Raw genomic sequence first — 20246 nt, 5'->3', positions numbered from 1 at the left:
GAGGGGATATCTGAGAGGAAAAAGAAAGAAGGGGGATTTTAGCTTTTTTGCCTTGTTTGGATTATGATAACAAGAATGTACTTGCACATTACTGTGTACTTTTTAAAAATTATTAAAAGAAACAAAAAGATCAAAGAAAGGGCACCCTACGTTATGAAGAGTGCAGCAATCGCCCTAAGTTACTACCACCACGATTTAGAACATGTGATTTCAAATGAACTTGGAGAGATACCCTACAATAAAAGGAACCATAAAATGAGGTATAATTAAAACATTTTTATTCCAAAAAGAAAAATAGATAGATTGCTGGAATAGAAGGGAAAATCTAGAAATTGACATAAATACTTTTAGGCCTTTAATGTAGGATAATAGTGGGATTCTTATTCAGCACAGAAAAGACAGATTATTCAATGGTTAAGACAAATAGCTAGCTGTTTTAGAGAAAAAATAAATAGAGCCAGACTCCACTTTTTTTTTTTTTAAATAACCAAATACACGTCCATAAATGTCCCACAGCAGGGATCAGCTAACTTTTTCTGTAGAAAGCTAGATTAGTAAATATTTTAGGCTGTGTAGGCCATATGGTCTCTTGCAATTACTCAACTATGCCATTATAGTGTGAAAGCAGTCATAAACAGTACTTAAATGAATGGGCATGGCTGTGTTCCAAAAAATCTTTACAAAAACAGGGCTGGATTTGGTCCACAGGCCATAGTTTGCTGACCCTATACTAACGGGTAAAATGGGAAAATTATTTTCTGTTCATGAAATAGAAAAAAGGCCCTTCTAAGAATTTTATAAAACCCAGAAGTCATAACAGAAGACTGGATTGGATATCTGATGACACAAAATCTTCAAACTTCACCACAATAAAAATTGGATATATAAAGTGCAAAAGACAAATGGTGAATATACACAATATGTGACAAAGAGCCAATTTAATAATTTGTAAAGAACTCAGAAAAATCAAGAGAAAGACTACAATACAGAAAAAAATGGTTAAAAGATATGAACAGGTAGACCCTAGGCAAAAGAAATAACCGATACTATGTAAAGATATCCACATAACTCCATTCATAATTAAAGAAATGTGTATCAAAACGAAAATTTTTAAAGGTTAATAGTCCCAATATTAGTGTGTGGAAATATAAATGGATGTTTTTTTTCAGAGCCATTTGACAATATCTGTTAAATTCTAAGATGTACAGATGGATACCATCAAGCTGTAAAATACCCAAATTCATGCAAAGTTTAAATTCAACACCAAGCGTACATGCTAAGCTATATGTACAAGGATATTTCCTGCAGCATTGTTTTTAACAGCAAAAAAAATCAGAAAAATTCTCGATACATTACAGTATATCTATAAATGAAATACCTAAGCTTATTTTCTTAAATGACTACAACTGTACACACTGATAAGGCAAAATTTTAATTGCATCTTACATGAAAAAAGGGCAGTTATATATTAAAAAGTTACTATAAAAAAGTTGTAAAAGAAATTATTTTGGTACAGTATTGTCAAGGTAGGGAGACAAATTTCACTTTTAATATTTTGCTCTCTGAAATGTTATTTAGGTTTTTGTTTTTTTTTTAATGATAGGCAGTGTTACTTTCAATAACGAAAGAAAAACCAAAAATATTATACAGCAAGAGAAAAGTGCATGAAAAATGAAACAGTAAGATAAAAAGATCTTAAATAAATAAGACCACATGGAATATTTGGTGGAATCAGATACAATAGACTTTTGGATCTGTCAGTTTAAACAAATTACCTTCATCACCAGGTGGAGCCTTTGCAGGCATCCTGTTTATAGTCCTTGGAGTTCGAGGTGCAGTTTTGGCTTTGTTCCCTTGTTTGGAGATAAGCTTTATAGGAATTCGTCTTCGAACATCAAGACCACCCAATGATCCAGAACTATTAGTGCCTTGTAACTCATTGTCTACGTCAGAAAAAAAAAAAAAAAAAGTTGTAATTTCTTTCAGTTTTCCTTTTTGAAGATGATTCTGCTACAGGTATTAAAGTAACATATCCAACATTATCAAGGGCTGAATATCTGGGCTCTGATTTTAAATATTATATTATATATGTTTAAGCATTAATTTTCTCTATACTAGATAAACCCTTAAAGCAATGTTTTTTGAGATGGAACCCTTTAAAGAGTTGGCAAAAACTACAGAACCTCTCTCTAAAAGTAGACAATAAAAATTTCCATGATTCCAGAAGAGTTTACAAAAACATAAAACCTTTATAAGCCCAAGAACTTCTGTCTTGAACTATAAGAGATTTTTTTTTAAAAAAATAAATAAAAGGAAGGAGGAGGAAAAGAAAGAAAACCATCCACATCTCCAACAAGCACACAAAACACTTGTTAAGTTAGAAAAGTGAATCTACATCAGGACAATCAATAAAACAAACAAAAAACTAACAGTGACCACAGCAAAATTAAAAAAGTAATGCATTGAAAATGAAATTAGTTTTAAGGAAAGTGATTATTCCGTAAGTGTAAAACAGCTTTTCTAAAAAGTATTCAGGAATAGTAAAGATTATTACACTGTTTAGTAGCAGAAGCACACAATGATGTATTTGGGCTACAACCTTTATAGATATATACATGTGAGTGTTTTATTCTAAGCTGCATCGTAATGGAAAAATAGAGTTTAGAAGGATGCAAGGTTTCTGTAATTCAACTAGATCTAAACAAGGGACACTTTCTAAGGCCCTCCTTGTTATTAGCTATTAACTCATTTCCCATGAGTAACAGGAGGATTATTTCATAGGACTGACTCCATTTGAAGGTTAACAGTCTCTTTTTTTTTCAAGTCTATGACAAAATATTATAATACAGAAAATATTCACTTTTACCCACCAAAGACACAAAGGGAAATGTCCCAAAATAGGAAATGCAAATAAAATAATTTTTAAAAATAGTAACATTTTAAATATGACATACTGAATGAACTGTCCCTGCAGGAGATAATGCAACCAAGATTGATAGGCCCACTGTCCACATTACATTCAGTAAAGCCAAATCTGAAAGCAGTAACCTAGTACTAATGACCTCCTCTCCAATGCTACTAGGTTTACAGACACATGTTAAATTCACATCAGTTTGCACTCTTCCTGAACAATTATTTTTTTAATTCAAAATAATTTTAATTCAAAATAATAATTTAATTCTTAATGATTAATTTAAATATCTTTCAGTCTACTTTCTACTATTACTTTTACAATAGCTAATCCTCAAAGAAAAAATTCATGGAAAGGAAGTATATGGGTAGCTAAAATCTTGAGTTAGGATAAACCCAACTGGATCAACTTTCAGCACTTCACCAAATGTATTAAACCAAGCTGAGTAATGTATTTCATCTGCTTTCTTCTAGTTACTTATGTAAAAGTACCTACAAGCAATGTAATAGCCAAAGGATGGATATTTTTTGCTCAAAATGTATTCCTGATTTTTCAATAAATGAACAAAGCAAGCTGATGTAGACAGACAGTTGACAGTTCAATGCTTTCCTTCTGATATTAGGACTCAATGGTTTTACAACTAGGCGAATGACCAAAATACCAACACTTCATCACTGCAAATCCTTTCCCTCCACCTTGAGCAGTTGAGATCACAACAGTTGCTTGCTTAGCCTACCACGACTTTCAGGAGTCCTCTGCCCTTTAACACCTTGCCACCTACCTCTCAGATTGCAAGTCCATAAACAAAGTACAGCATTCAATAGTGATATCATTCTGGGTTTGTCTTTTTTTTTTTTTTTTTATTAAAAAATCAGAAAATACAGCACAATTTCTTTTTGAATATGTCAACTAAAACAAAAAGCCCATAACCATAAAAGTCCATGGATACTGTTACACAAAAAAAGAGAACTGAAGACATAACTAGTCATTTATTTTTATTTTTTAAATACTTTTTTTGGGGGCGCCTGGGTGGCGCAGTCGGTTAAGCGTCCGACTTCAGCCAGGTCACGATCTCGCGGTCCGTGAGTTCGAGCCCCGCGTCGGGCTCTGGGCTGATGGCTCAGAGCCTGGAGCCTGTTTCCGATTCTGTGTCTCCCTCTCTCTCTGCCCCTCCCCCGTTCATGCTCTGTCTCTCTCTGTCCCAAAAATAAATAAACATTGAATAAATAAATAAATAAATAAATAAATAAATAAAAAGACTTTTTTTTAAGTAATCTACATCCAACATGGGGCTCGAACTTACAACCCCAAGACTGAGTCGCATGCTCTACCAACTGGGCCAGCCAGGAGCCCCTATAACTGGCCATTTAAGGTGCATCCACTTTAAAAAGGAGTAACACTTTTATATTATAGTTTTTTAAAGATTTATTTAGAATTTTATCCTGAATTAAAGGAACCAAGAAATTTTATAAAATTTAGATTGCAGTTACAACTAAGTGCTAATTCTTAAAATGACCAAAGAATGAATCGAGTGCTAACTGGGCGTTTCCTGGAGTAGTTTTTCTGGCAAAATTCTATTAGAACCCTAGAGGATAGCCTTCATTTTATGTCTGACTTTTCAGCATGATCATAAAATCAGTCACTTTTGCATAATATTCAAGGGTTTTATCAATTTCCCCAAGAGCCTCTCTTAATCCTTTGACATTAAAATCTTTCTCTTAAAATACCTACCCTGTCATAACATCCTCAATCAACTGGCTGACTGGAATTTCCTCATTGGCCAAGGATTTTATTTGTGATTCAAACAGTTATCAAATTCACGTTTATGAATTCCAAAAAAAAACCTGAATCTTTTGCAAGGTTTGTAATCACAATCAATATACAGTATTTGACACTGTTTCCTGATATGAAGCAAAGATAATGACTTATAAAGAAATTAAATAAAGAGAGAAAGGGCTGTCAGTTGGTACAGCATGTGACTCGATCTACATTGTAAGCTTGAGCCCCATGTTGGGTGTAGAGATTACTCAGAGACAAAAATCTTAAAAAAAAAAAAAAAAAAAAATAGAAAATATCTAGCAGGGATATCTGAGTAGGAACTAATTTTTTAAATGGTCAGCTCATTTGTGAATATTTTCATGTCAGGATGACTCTTACTTTCTCAGGCAATATTTTAACTTAGAGAACTAGGATAATAAATACTCAAGACACACACCCAGCGATACTACAACTTCTTAACATAACATCCTGTAAACTGTGGAACAGGCTTAACTACCAATTCTAGTAATAGGCTCTAATGAGAAGTATTTTGCTTAAGTTGCACATTTGTTACTCTAACATCAAGGTCCCAGAGTTTCAATTCTACAAAATTTCCAAATACTAGAGATTCTTACAGCCTGATTCTAGGCCCTCTGTATTCTCATTCCTTGAGTGATCTCATCCATCCTTAAAATATTAACTCTCTGGTACTAAATCTCAAGTATGTATTTTTCAGCCCACATCTTTCCTCTGATTTCCACGTGACAACTTCCCTTGTATGTCCCAATACACAGCTCATACTTGGCAGCCCAAAAGTTTGTTCCCAAATTCCCAGGTCTCACCTCTACCCCTTTTTTAAAAAGTGTGTTTTCCCCAAATCAGTAATGGGCACTACCTAGGTGATCAAACCAGAAACCTAGGCATCTCTCCTTTCTCTCACAAAGCTCATATTTGAGTTCTACCACCAAAATAGTGAATTTGTCCACTCCCCTTCTACTAAACCAAGCCAACTTAACTAAGTCGAGTCTCTCTTCTGGTCTACTGCGATCACCTCCTAAATCGCTTATTTTCTATTATTCTTGTCTCCCTCTTTTACACCATCTCCATGAACAAGCTATTGTATTTTTAAAAGAAATTATGTTCCTCCTCCACTTCTGTTCAATGGCTTCGCACAGTACTTAGAATCAAATCTTTATCATGGACTTCAAAGTCTTGTAGGACCTGACTCCTGCCTTCCTTTTCAATCTCAGGGTTCCTTCCCTCTTGCGAACTAAGCTGCAGCTAACTGATCTTCTTTAAGTTTTCCTTCCTCAGAGTCTTTGTACTTGCTAGAAATGCTTTCCTCCTGATCAGTTCCATGACTGGATTCTTCTCATGCATCAGATCTCAACTTATAAATTCTACTTTTACAGAAAGACCTTCCCTGACCACTCTCTCTGAAGCCTCCTCCTATTAGTCTTTACCACAGAACCCGTTTATTTTCTTCAAAGCACTCATCATGATCTGTAATTTTAGGTTTTAAAAACCAAACAAACAAAAACAAAAGCCCTGTTTATGGTGTCTTCCCTAACAGAATGTAATCTCCATGAGGTCAGGGATTCAGACCGTCTTGCTTACCATTGCACCATTCCATCTCCAGACCTACAGGTATCTGGCATATATTACATTGACTAACACTCACTAAAACCATATAGATATAATTTTACATCTATATGTAGAAAACTAAGTAGGTATTTGATGACTGAGAACACCCTAACCAATGCTTAATACAAGAAATATCCTTTTTTTCCTACTTATGATATGGCTGGCATAACTATACGGAACACTAACTCCAAGTGCACTCTCATTCAATATCCAAAAACCACAAAGAAGAAAAAGCCAAACGACGTAACGAAGAGCGGAGTCATTCTTACTTGGACATAGAGACGAGAATATCGTGATTTTAAGCTCTCCTTTGTAAACGCCCCCAAATGATGGGTAAGGACCACAGCCGTAGCGCGGGGCATGCTTTGGGCTCAGGCAGAAAAGCCGCTCCGAGTATGATTCCGAAAACCATATCCGACTCCCTTCTCCCACCTCTAATCCGTGAAGGACCGGAGAGACAATAACCACCGGCAGTGACCACCGCAGCACCCGCCCAAAACTGACTGAGACAGCAGGAAGTCTCTAACCCACTCCCGCGCATCGACACCCAGCGTAACAAGGCTTCCCCGACTCCAAAACTGGAATCTACCCGCCAGTCCCCCAAACTGAGAGCAGAGCACCCGGGACGAGGAAAAAAGGAGCGGAGCTCTCTCCTCCCCACGAGGCCCCCGCCTCCCACCGTCTGGGCTGGGAGCTCAGCAGAACCAGAGAAGTGGCTGTTGCCGGCACCGAGGCGGTAGGTACAGCACCGGAGGGTAGGCCGGGACGCAGCAGGCCCTTGCCGGGCATGGGAGGGGTCTGTGAGATTTCCTTCTCACCGCCAGACCCCAGTGCTGTAGGGCGAGCGTATCCCCTCTCTGCCCGCTGGGCAGCAAGTCCCAGGCCGGCCAAGGGGGCATGGAACCGGGACCCCCACTGCCTCCGCCTCCTTACCAGTGTGATCCATGATTCGGCTCGCAGGGCACAGTGGGAGCGGAAGTCAACCGCGCCGGAGTCGCAGAGAGCGCGTGCGCGCTACCTTCCGGAGCCCGGGAGGCGGAAGTGCGACCAACTTGCCTCGGCTTTGGCCTCCGAAAGCTTCCTTCTCTCTTGTCTACTACCCAACTCCGGTGAGGGAGTCAGGCATAGTTCGGGGAGAGAAAGGACACGCGAAGAGCTTCCAGGTCGAGGTTACTAAGACTCTTCCCCTCGTGCTTCACGAGAAAGTAGCCTTTAACTGTGGAAAGGCGACCTACGGGAACGGGGGAGGGGGAGAGCGGTAGCAGCCGGAGGCATAAGCTCGCGGCAGGTAAGGCGGCCGCCCGCCCCCGGGGAGCGCTGCCTTCTGGGACTTGTAGTGCGCTGGGGCCCCGGGGCCGGGCAGGCTCACTGCGCAGGCTCGGCCGTTGGGCTGGCCCCACCCCGGCGGGCGGAGTAACGGTTTGGAATCCCCCTGAGTGCGCGAGCGCTAGTCTCCTGCACCCGGGGTAGGGAAAGTGTAAACACGCGCGCTCCGGAAGGCGTCCTCCAGTGGGAGGTTGCCCAGGGCATGGTCGAGCTACGAGAGAAGAGAAAGGCTCACGGCGTATTGTCTAAATTTTGCTTTGTCCTGACCAGCTACGCAGAGCCAACTTGGTATATACCCCCGTTCCCACCAATTAAGTTTCTGATCGTTGAAACACAAAATGCTTGGCTAGCACTCGTTTGTGTGTTTTTTGTTTTGTTTTGTTTTGTTTTAGAGCAAACGGTTGTGGCGCTGGGAGCCCCCCCGACCACCTAAGGACTGGGCTTAAGGCCGGGTGGCGGGCGAGTGCCCCGCAGCTTCCCTGGGGGACACCGGCTGTAAAGTGCGACGCGGAGCCGGGGGGGACGGGACGGACGCGGCGTGAGGTGGAGGGAGCGGCGGAGCTGGCCGGAAGGGAGAGGTTGAAAAGGAAAGGCCTAAAATGAGGAAGAGAGAGCACAACAGGCGGTACCTAGTTCCAGTTCTTGGTCCCCGGGGGTTGTGGCTGCGGCTGCCTTCATCGTCCTCAACCAAAACAAAGGAAAGTGCCACAGAGTGGTTCCTGAGGACCTTCAGTGCGGTCTCCACCTCGCCGACTTGGCTCATTTGTGTCCACTCCCTTCTCCAGCCCTCTACACTTGATGCTCTCGGATGAGTAGAAAGGAGCACAATTCGTGGAAAACACGAGCTTGGGAGCCTAGGGATTTGGGTTCTATTCCTGTCGTCCCCTGGTGACGACATCAGTACCTTGGGTTGTTCACGCTTTCGGTGCCAGAGTTCCTGGATCAATAGGAGATTGCTATATTGCCCTCTGACAGAGATGTTGTCACGGTGCCGAATTCTGGATTAAGTATGTGCAGCGATGCGTTGTATCTGTAGTTAGGCAGTAACACCTTGGAGTCATAAAGATCAGCACTATGAGTGCTCTGTGCTGATCTGGGGAGTGTTGTACTGGCGTCTTTAAAAAGACTGCCCCGCTACACCTGAAGCTTTATGAACAAGTTTTTAGGTACAATTACAACCAAGGACCATCGTGAATCAGAATCACCCCTGCTTTTGTTGACATGTAGATTTCTGTATTAGTAAGTGGTTTCCAGGATGCTTTCAATGGCTGGGCTTCTTTTTTGTTTTGGAGGTTTGGAGGAAGGAAGCTTAACCATACCTTCCCACTTCTCTAAATACAGTGCTGATACGATGGGTCATTTCTCACCTATTTGAGGTATAGAAGAAGGTAGTTTTCACCTAGGAAGTGCTCTTTTTCTTTTTTTTTTCTCTCATATTTAGCCTGTCAGCCATACTTCAGATTAATGCAAATCCAGGTTCCTAATGATATTATTGGTGTCTGCCGATGCTCATGTTTAAAGAATTAGAGCAAAAAAGCATATTTAAGAATTAGAGCAAAAAAGAGGCTTCAAAGTATATTTTACATAGTTTAGTCTGTAAATCAGAAGTTGTGTCTTCATTCTTATGGTGCATCAAGTTATGAAAATTTACTGACAGGACACTCTTTTATTAGATTTCCTGTTGATAAAATGTTAGGTAAAGATCTGTCGAATTATTTGACACGTGTTGCTTTCATGCATTGCTTGCAGCATCTGTGTTCTATATTCATTACCCCCTTAGCTGTAGCTGCCTCATTTTACCAGGGCAGTAGCAGTGTGACAAATTTATCTCTTCACATAAACTGATAAGTGAAACTGTACTTACACTTTTATTACTGCCCTCTGGTATCCATTGTTGGTGATCTCTGTGCTATAACCAGTCACAATTTCTTTAAAAGCTGACATTCTTTTTTTTTTTTTAAGTTTACTTATTTATTTATTTTGAGAGAGACAGTGTGAGTGGGGGAGGAAGAGAGAGAGAATCCCAAGTAGGCTTTGTGCTGCCAGCTGAGAGCCCAACCGCAGGGCTTGAACCCACAAAACCGCAAGTTCGTGACCTGAGCCGAAACCAAGAGGCTCAACTGAGCCACCCAGACGCCCCTAAAAGTCGACATTCTTATTAGTATCCCCTCCATGTGCCTTCTATATAATAATCTATCATTATGTTGATTGTTACTTAATCAACTTTTATAAAATGGAGAACATTAAATAAAAATAAAATTAGCATGATTTGAAAACAAAAAAAGCCGACATTCATATTCACTTTGTAGCATGGTGTTGCCCTAAGGTTTATAAAAACAAAACATCATAGTAATGGGTGATCTAAAGCACTGAGGTGCGGATATTCATCTTACGGACAAACTGTCTGCCAGCCCATCATTTATGAGCTGATGTTTTTAAGATGTTTTAAGAGCCTGTCATTTATATAGCACTTAGTTTATGCTAAGAGAAAAGTACAGTGGGTAGCAGAGAGCTTGTTTCCCAGGAGCTTGTCTGAGACTCCTCAATACCAGGTCAGGATGTCTCCTTAATGCTCCTTCAGTACTATCACCCTGTTGTGCCTAACACTGCAAAGGGCAAGAACTGTATTAAATAATGGTCCCTACAACGACTACACTGGCTAGCATTTATAGAAATAATTAAAAACACACGACTACACTGGCTAGCATTTATAGAAATAATTAAAAACGCATATAATTTAAGTGTTTTGAGGGAATGCAGTGCTGCATACATTCAGAGAAAATAATGAGCAGTAGGACCAAGGGTAGTTAGGTAGACTCTGGAGGGATTTAAGCTGAGCCTTGATGAATGAGGAGGATTTGGAGAGTAGGACAGCAATAAGGCATATGAAACAGGTGAGAGCGAGGGCACAGATAGAGAATTATTGTAACTTCTGTAGAGGACAGCGATCAGCTTGACTTGTGTTGTTGGTCCTCGTTTGAGAGTACTGAAAAAGAAAATTAGGTGTGCTTACGCAGAACCTTGAGATGATTCCAGAGTAACAGTTAAGAAAGCACACCTAGGCTGGCTGGCTCAGTTGGTGGAGCGTGTGACTCTTGTTCTTGGGGTCATGAGTTCAAGTCCCACCTGTGGTGTGGCGTTTACTTAATTTTTTTTAATAAAAAAAAGGCACATAAACAAAACCTAACATGGTATATCATTCATATAAGCAACATAGTTCAGCAAGATACATTTGAAAACAATGATCAGAACTTAAATTTTTTGGGGGGGCGGGGTGGCCAGGGGAGTGAATCAATACTATTGCCTGTAAGAGAAGAACAGTTCGCTAGGGCGCCTGGCTGGCTTGCTCGGTGGAGCATGCAGCTCTTGATCTCAAAGTTGTAGGTTTGAGACCCATACTGGGCATAGAGATTCCTTAAAAACAAAATCTTAAAGAGAGAGAACAGTTGACCAAGTAGCCAGCCAGAGACTCCTATGATGTCCAAATTGCTGGTAAGTATGAATGGACTGTTAAGAATTGATCAGGATAGTGTCCACTATACATCAACAAGTTGGATCAGCAGAAGTGGACGGGAAAGGCAGTAGAATATAGTGATTGGCTAGATGAACTTGAGCGTTAACAGCTGGGGGTTCTAAGGCCAGAGCCGTCATTTCCCAGCTGTGAGACTTCACGCAGATTACCTAATCTTTGTGGCTGATTTCCTTCCTTTGTGGAATGGGGATGACGATAGCACCTATCTTTCGAGTTGTGAGAACTAAATGTTTTGACCTATCTGGAGCACTTAGTACCCCCTGGCACACAATAGGCCATCACGAAATAGTAGTTCTTATTACCGGGGTAGTTAGCTAGAGTCATTGCTTCTTGAGGTGATAGTAAAGATTAAATGAGACAATACTTAGCATAGCAGCTGACACATTATTAAATGAATATTAAATGTTAGCTACAATTTTATTATTACCTATTAAAATGGTTGGCGATAGGTTTCGAAGATAGAGTTCCTAGGGCAAATTTGCACCTATCAGCATACTGATACACACACAAAGCAAAACTGATGTTTAGCTAAGACTCTGACTTCTCTATATTGGAAGCAGTTTAATTAAATCGGGTTAGTAACCTTAATTCTAGCCCCACACAGTCCCAGCTTCCTCCTCTCCCTACGGGCTCTTGGAACTGAACCCTAATTACCATATTACCCCAGGCAAGCCTTATCAAATATGGCAGCTGGCTTTCCAAACACCATCAAAAACTGAGCAAGAGACAGATTCAGGGAATAAGAAGGAAGTAAAGACTTAACAAGGACTAAATATTGCTGATTGAAGGCATTTCTCCACTGTCATTCTGGAAATATATATACCCATTCAGAGAGGAGTACTTTAATCTAAAGAAGTCCTGCAGCCTCTCTCTCTTCTGAGAAGGCACATTTTGTACTCAGTAACCTTTGAGCTAGATGGACCTACTCCTTCCTCCAGAGCCTCTGCTAAGAGATAATTGCCTTTTGTCCTCTACATTTCTGTTCAACTTACTCTTGAAAGAATGCTTAGGATATTAACACTGCTTGATAGCTGTGCCATGTTTTTAAGCAAGCAGTCTGTGATAACTGTTTCCTAGACTTGAGAAAGCTGTCATCTCAGGGTTCCCTGACCCTAAGCCCAGCTGCCACTCCATCCCAGTTAGAAAAGGATTTCAGGTTTCCCTGGTATACATGGTTTGTAAATAGGCCCTGTTACTGTTTAAACAAGAGTCTGTCGCTATCAGAAATGTACTTTACATCATAGCACAGTACATAAACAAGCTCACCTGCATATCACACACGTAAACGTTATAAGTAACTATATGCAGTTCCCTGTGCTGTTTGTTTTCTCTTCTGTCCCTTTAAAAAAAAAAATGCTGGTTATGACTCACTAAAATGTCTAAAAGTGCACTAATGACTTGGAATTTAAGTGGGAAACCACTGCTTTATAGCTCCCATGGTGTTTTGAAGAATTTATGCTATTCTAGAAACGTCTGAGAGGAAGGATAAATCTTAACCCCAGGAGGACTTAATTCTTGTGTGGCTGTGCAGAGGGGTGAGGAGGAAGAAGATAGATATCCAAGACCAAAGAATGCCAGGAAGCTCAAGAACAAGGCTCTTGGGAATTTCTTTCCTGTAACTGGTAATAGCTACCTCCTCAGAACTGGGCCTCTCCGTGAACAAAAACAATTTCATGACAGTAGATTTAACACCCACTTATACCTCAGTTGAGGAAAACGCCGGGCGTAGATTTAGAATTCTTACTCCTACATTAAAACCTACCTACCCATCAAGGTTCTTGCTCGTATGCCACTTTCTTCATCAAGCCTTCTCTGACATTCTTGCCACAGGTAATATATATAGTAGAGAAAGTGAATGAGCTTTGGAATCAGGCAGAATTGGGTCCAAGTCTCAACTCTCCCTGTGTGATACTGGACAACTACTTAAGCTCAACATTGGTGTCACCGAAATGGGGATAATGATCATTTTTCTTGCAGAATTGTTTTGAAGATCAAAGGAGATAACATCTATGAAGGCTCTTTATGTTGCCTTTACTCACCAGACAACAGGCCTTCTCTAAGTGTTCATTTCCTTCATTCCTCTTGGTAATTACCGTCTCTTCAAAACATCCAGGAACTGTGTTTCTCCTAAGACCTCACTCTGCTTCGTACTATAGCAGCAGGCATATTTTATCTACCCTCCAGGGACAGGCTCCTTGAGGATAGAGTCCATCGGTTATCTATATCTGCACATAATACACAGTATTTAGCAGAAGGCACTTACGAACTATTTTTTGACTTACCAAAGAATATCATCAAAGATAGTGTGGCCCTGTCAAAACAAAAACAAAACACCAAACATTTAGAAGTTCTGCACACAAATGTGGCAAACAACTAGATAAAAGCTTACAGTATAAAATAATTATGATAGGAGGGCACTGACCAGTAGGATTGTAAAGAATTTGTGACAGCTTATTAGGACCGTATTCAGAGTTCATTCAATAAAATGAGCAGAGAACACTAATGCCAGAAGACAACAGCCCAGGTCTTCAAACATGAAGAAACTCAAACAGCACTACATGCCTGAGTTTTTCCTGAGTGACAAACTTATGTGTAAGTGTGTGTTTATACGTATCAACGTATACGACCACGAAGTCCGGCCAATTAGGAGGGAAACTAAATTTAAAACTAAGAAAGTGAATAATTTTGGTAAATAATTTATTCAACAAGTATTTATTTGGGTCAGACGCTCTTCTAGTTGCTTTGAATGTATCAGAGAACGTGGGGCACCTGGCTGGCTCAGTCAGCAGAGCGTGTGACGCTTGATCTTGAGGTTGGGATTTGAGCCCCACACTGGATGTCGAGATGACTTAAAAGTAAACTCTTTAATTAAGAAAAAGGAATCAACAGTGAACAAAGTAAGTAAGCCTACTTGCCTGTGTGAAACCCAATTCCAAGTGAAATAGGAATTAATGATTTGAACATGTATCTTCACCAATACTGAGCAACTATGGAAATTATGGTTACAGAATAGAATACGAATGTTATAAACCTGAGCAAAATAAACATAACTGAAAAATTGTGAAGAGGTCACAGAAAGCATGTGAATACTAGTTTTCATGAATTGTCTACTTTAACTGTCTAAAATTGAAAAGTAGTTAAAAATATTAAGCCTAACAACTCCAACTTCTGACAGCTTTTCAGAATTTCCTTTCTTAACCTAGAAAAAGCTTTTAGAACACAACACCCTTCACGTTAAAGGAAAAAGTTTTCTACTTCATGTTCTTTTGTTGCATCAAATTCAAGTAAAATTCATTAAAATTAGAATATTTTCATTAAAAATGGCATCTATTATAGAGCAGTCAGGATCTAACCAGAAACTGCTTCGAGTATTTTCAGTGAGGGAATTTAGCGTGAGGAATTGATTATACAGGTAAAGGAAAATCTAAGAAGCTAAATACGACCAATGAGATAATCCGGTGATTAGTACAAGAGCCAGAAGCCACTGAGGGTAGGCTGAGGGGACAAGGGGAGAAAGCAGCGTTACCTGAATCGTAGAGAGCTAGAAAAAACACAGCCGCTGTCAAGAATAGAGCCCTCACTTCCCTCTTTCTTGTGCCCTCTAGTCTCCCAACAGTCTTTCATTAATTGACCCCAGCCAGATGTTAGCCAACATAGGAGCCCGGGATATGCAGCCTGGTAGGGTCAAAACCCCTGTGCTGATAAAGAAGGCAAGGAACAGTCACACAGGCCCTGCATTGAATATAGAGTACCATTTATTTTTATAAAAGCATTGCTACCTATCTCCCCGTAGAGATGTATAGATAGCTACACGTGCTGTTTACCTAGTAGCAATAACAGTTATTTATGGATAGACTGATTTTGAGTGATTCTGGCAACTTCATATTTTTCTGCACTGAGAATTTTTTTAGGTTGGATTTTTAAAAATTTTCATCCACATTTTGATGAGCCAAACCATCAATGAACATTGGTTTAAAACTATGGTAAATTTAGGCAGAGTTCTAGAATTATGTGTTTTCCAGTATTCTCACCATGTAATAATATGTCAGTTTTTGCAACTGATAAGCTTTTTTTTTTAATGTTTGTTTATTTATTTAGAGTGGGAGAGAGAGTGTGTGCACGAGCAGGGGAGGGGCAGAGAGAGAGAGGAGGAGAGAGAGAATCTCAAGCAGGCTCTGCACTGCCAGCACAGAGCCCCAAGCAGGGCTCGAATCCATGAACCATGAGATCATGAGCTGAGCTGAAACCAAGAGTCAGAGACTTGACTGAGCCACCCAGGCATCTCAACTGATAAGCTTTCAGATTCTACTCAGGTGAGAAGCCTAAATTAAATCTGAGGCCAGTTAAGTATGCATTGTATTTTTGTAACAGCATTTCCCCCATCTCACTGGCAAATATTTTTGTATATCCCAAAGAGTTAACATGGTCACAATGCTATTATCACATTGTCTCTTCCAAAAGTCAGTGTCATTGGGGGGAAATGTGTAGGAGGGCTTTTCAGATTAATAAGACTAAAGAGCTGAACCAACTAAATGCAATGCTTAAAGCTTCATTTGATCCAGTGGAACTAGAATGTATTATGCTAAGCAAAATAAGTCAGAGAAAGACATATCATATGATTTCAATCATATGTGGAATTTAAGAAAAAAAACAGATGAACAAGGGGAAGAGAAGGAAAAATGAGACAAAAACAGAGAGGGAAGCAAACCATAAAACTCTTAATACAGAGAACCAACTGAGGGTTGCTAGAGGGGAGGTGGGTAGAGCGATTAAATAGGTGATGGGCATTAAGGAAGACACTTGTGATGAGCACTGGGTGTTCTATGTAAGTGATGAATCACTAATTCTACTCCTGAAGCCATTATTACACTATATGTTAACTAACTGGGATTTAAATTTAAAAAAATATTTTTTAAAAATCTTCATTTGATCCAAATTCAGAGGGGAACAGGTATAAAAGATATTGGGGAAATTTCAATATGACTTGGCTGAAAGATGACATAAGGGAATTATTTTCTTAAGTGTAATAATGATGTTTTGGTTAGGAGATGTATGCTGACAGGGATAGGATACCATGATGTCCACAAGTTACTTTGAAAAGAAGTATGTAGCTAGGTAGGCATGTAGACGTATAGATATGGCAAATGTGGTAATTAATGAATCTAAGTGATATACTGTTGTGTTCTTTCAACTTTTCTGGTGTTTAAAATATTATATAATGAAAAGTTAGAAAAAAATGAGACAGACTCATTTGCAATAAAAACAAATGTAAGCAATAAAAGCAATTAAAATAATATCTGGTGTTAGGGACTGAATGTTTGTATTCCCCACCCCAGATTCAAATGTTGAAGCTCTAACCCCCCAGTGTGTTGGTGTTTGGAGGTAAAGCCTTTGGGAGGTAATCAGGATTAGATGAGGTCATGAGAGTGGGGCCCTTATGATGGGATCAGTATCTTTACAAGAAGAATCCCCAGAGAGTGTGTTCCTTCCCTCGTCACACACATACACCAGTGAAAGGCGACGTGAGCCCACAGTGAGAGGGAAGCCAGGAAGAGGGCTCTCACCAGGGCCTGACCATGCTGGCATGCTGATCTCAGACTTCCAGAACAGTGAGGAAATAAATTTCTGTTGTTTAAGCCAGCCAGTCTGCCGTGTTTTGTTACGGCAGCCCCAGCTGACGAGTGTGGATTTAGGTATCAGGACGTGGGTGCTGCTATAACAGATACCTAAACGTGCGGAAGTGGCTTTGGCAGCTTTAGAAGAACTTGGAAGTGCACAGTAGACACATGGACGCTAAGGGCAGTTCTGGTGAGGTCGCAGACAAATGAACATGTTATTGGAGGAATATGTTTACAGGAGAAAAGGCAATCCGTTGTAAAGTGACAGTTTGGCTACACTGTGGTTGGGTGTTTTGTAGAAGGTGGAACTTGCAAGTGATGAGACCGGGTAGTTAGCTCAGGAGATCCCCAAGCAGCTATGAAAGGAGCAGCTTGCTTCTTCCTGACTGCTCCTAGTGACGTGCAAAATGAGAGAGATGGAATCGTTAGGCAAAAGGGAACCGGAAAAGGAAGACTTGGGAAGCTCTCAGCCTGTCCGTGTTGCGTAAAATGAGAACTGGTTTTGAAGTGATCACTAAAGGTGCGGCTGAACAGCCGTTAGATACAGATCATCGGTAGAACAGTTTATGGACTTAGCCATCTCAACGAAGCCACACGTAGAGGTGGGATTGTACCAGCCGAGGCTCTGCTGGCATAAGCGGAAGGGAAGGTAGAAGACAAGATGGAATGAGGGGTGGCTGTCGGGCTTCTTGGATTTACAGCACGAGACCATGGAGCCATTTGGCCGTGGATGTGTGTGCTGTCCTTCAAGAACAGGGAAGAAGGACCGCACAGGGGATTTCAGAGATCATTAAGGCTGCTACTCCACAGGCGAGGCCTCGTTTTCAAAGGGCGGGACCGCCCAGCAGTGCTGCATGGACAGTGCCATCATGGAGAGCCACGTGGGCAGGGCTGCTCCGTGGCGGGGGGGGGGGGGGCGGTGATACGGTGACACTGCCACCTCAGTGGACCTGGAGGGCGGGCAGAGCATTGAGCCAAAGTCGATTATTCTCCAGCTTTAAGAGCTAATGGAGTTTGCCTGGCTAAGTTTTGGGCTTGCTTGAGACCCATCACCCCTTCCTTCTTTCCTGTTTCTCCCTCTGGAAATGGGACTGTCTGTCCTCTGCCCGTCCCCCATTGTGTTTTGGAAGCGCGTGACTTGTCTGGTTTCCCATGTTCACAGCCAGAGAGGAATTTCACCTCAGGATGAATCCTATCTAGAGTCTCATGCCTACCTGATCTAGATGATATTTGGATGCAACTCTGGGCTTTAGACTTCAGAGCTGACAGAATGAGACAGGACTTGAGAGTTGTTGGGATGGAATAAATATATTTTGCATGTGACAAGGATGTGGATTTTGGTGGTCCAGTGGCAGAATGTTATGGACTGAATATCTGTGCCCTCTCCAAAGTCATACTGAACTCCTATCCTCCAGTGCGATGGAGGTGGGGCCTTTGAAGGGTAGTTAGGATTAGACTGAGGTCCTAAGGGTAGGGCCCTAGTGATGGGATTAGTAACCTTATATGAAGAGACAACAGAGAACTTGCTCTCTTTCTCTCCTGGTACACGCACTCAGGAAAGGCTCTGTGAGCCGGAAAGAGAGCTCTCACCGGAACCCAACCAACCTGCACCCAGTTCTCGGACCTCTAGCATCCAGAACTGTGAGGAAATGAATCCTGCTGTGTAAGCCATAGTGTTTTATCATGGCAGCCCCAGCTGACGAAGACATCTGGGAATGACCTAACTTTTCCGAGTTACACAGAAAAGCCCTGACGGCACCATGAGGTCCGCTCCACAGAAAAAGTCCTCATCGGACTTCTCACTGAGATGCTAGAGAGTGATACACTCTTCCCTTGTCAGGAATAAAGACACCAGGTTGTCAGCGTCTGAGCTTTCTGATTTGATGTGTGGGGAGGGAGACTATCCACCCTTCTTCACCCTACTTTAGTTGTCCCACTTGCTGCGAATATTTGCTTCTCTCTCATGATGAAAGGCAATAAAAACGATGGCTTGGTCTGCCTGCATCGTGGACACCAGAGGAATTTAGGACCCAGAAGAATGAATCCTGTCTGCCCAGTGGCCCATGCGGGACGTTTCTTTGGCCCCTTCTTAATGCCTCAAGGGACAACGGAGCTACTTCCTTGGAACGTGTTAGTACCTAACGAAGTACTACGTACCTAAGTCTTCAGCCACCTCCTAGGTGCTACCCCACACCATCAACATCACCTCCCAGTATATACACACATTGTACTGGAATCTCTCGTTAATAGAATTTACTCGGTGTTTGGCTCAGTTGTTAAGGGCTTGGACTCGGGAATTGTAGCTCTGCCATTTACCTCCTGAGAGGCAACTCTCAAGTTTTCCTGGTCTCAGTTTCTGTATTTTGCAAAATGGGAATAGTTGTTCCCTCCTCTTAGTTTTGTTTTGGAGATTAAATGAGCCGATGAATTTAAATAGATGAGCATCACCTCTAACACCATGCCTAACAAATAATAGAAAACTTACCGAGTGTTTGGGCCTCCCGGGTGGCTCGGTTAAGCGGCTGACTCTTGATCTCAGCTCAGGTCTTGATCTCAGGATTGTGAGTTCAAGCCTGCATTGGGCTCTGCACCGGATGTGGAGCCCTACATTCAAAACACAAAAAACAAAAACAAAACAAAACTTGGTGTTAGCCCCCTTCATCTTCATCACTACCTTTGCCAGGTAGATAAAAATCCTAGACTCTAAGCTGTTTGGGAGATGATGTCCACTAGGTGGCACCAACCACAGGTAAATAAAATCTCCCACATAACACTATTTCGTAAGTTCGGAAGTCCCATGAGGAGACCAATAAAACTGTAGTGGTGATAAGGCAATGTACATATATAGATGTAAATGCAGTTTGGCCCCCAAACTAAGTGTTTGACTCACAATAATGTCCTGAAGCAATTGTCTAAAACCCGTACAAGTCAAATCGTTTTGGTTTGATTCCCTGACCGCAGGAGATTCTGATGCTGGGGATCAGCAGAGAAACTTTGAAAAACCCTCCTATTCTGTTTCCAGGTACAGCGGAGTGACGCTTGGTCAGGTTTAGGTAACAACTGGGGCTTTTGTTTTGCAGACCTCTGTTCCTCCAGCTCTTGTTCTGCTGAGGTGACATGATCGGAGGACCCTGCGGAAGGCCAGAGACTGCGCTGTGGGAGGGACCTTCTGCAAGGACAGAGAAGGGAGACGACAGAAATGACATGGGGACAGAAACTTGGTTGGAAGTACGGAAGTGTTCAAATGGGGCTTTAGCAGATTTTTCTGTGTGATAAGGAATATCAGTAGTGCTTTTGCAATGAGATCTGCTTTTCTGACATCTGAGAAAATGACATCAAGGTACAGCAAGAACAAAATGGCCTGGACATTTGAGTTACAACACTTTTTTACTTTCTTGTCATTCTTTTCTGTTATCCCCAAGCCTTCAAATAAAATGTTTCAGATTTCTTAGCTATA

The 20246-nt window shown here is 41.2% G+C and overlaps 1 protein-coding gene and 1 long non-coding RNA gene across 6 annotated transcripts in view; one reads left to right on the top strand and one right to left on the bottom strand.

Annotated features, from left to right (window-relative positions):
• CBLL1 (Cbl proto-oncogene like 1) overlaps positions 1 to 8332 on the bottom strand; it is a 19724-nt gene extending 11392 nt beyond the window's left edge. For 2 of the 5 annotated variants that reach the window (XM_040472940.1, XM_040472941.1), the window contains exons 1-2: positions 8269 to 8332; positions 1776 to 1943 (exon numbers count right to left, since the gene is read on the bottom strand). In XM_040472940.1, coding sequence (XP_040328874.1) covers positions 1776 to 1943; positions 8269 to 8317 — 217 coding nt within the window. In that variant the 5' untranslated portion in view covers positions 8318 to 8332. The other 3 variants (XM_040472943.1, XM_040472944.1, XM_040472942.1) reach the window with 2 other exon arrangements.
• On the top strand, positions 7488 to 20246 carry LOC121028894 (uncharacterized). Its single transcript, XR_005789486.1, has 2 exons — positions 7488 to 7601; positions 19870 to 20246. It is a non-coding gene; the product is annotated as an uncharacterized LOC121028894 (long non-coding RNA).

The sequence above is a fragment of the Herpailurus yagouaroundi genome, unplaced genomic scaffold (assembly GCF_014898765.1).
Source record: "Herpailurus yagouaroundi ecotype Mexico unplaced genomic scaffold, PumYag 100, whole genome shotgun sequence".
Classification (NCBI taxonomy): domain Eukaryota; kingdom Metazoa; phylum Chordata; class Mammalia; order Carnivora; family Felidae; genus Herpailurus; species Herpailurus yagouaroundi.
This window is presented reverse-complemented; position numbering and strand designations above follow the sequence as displayed.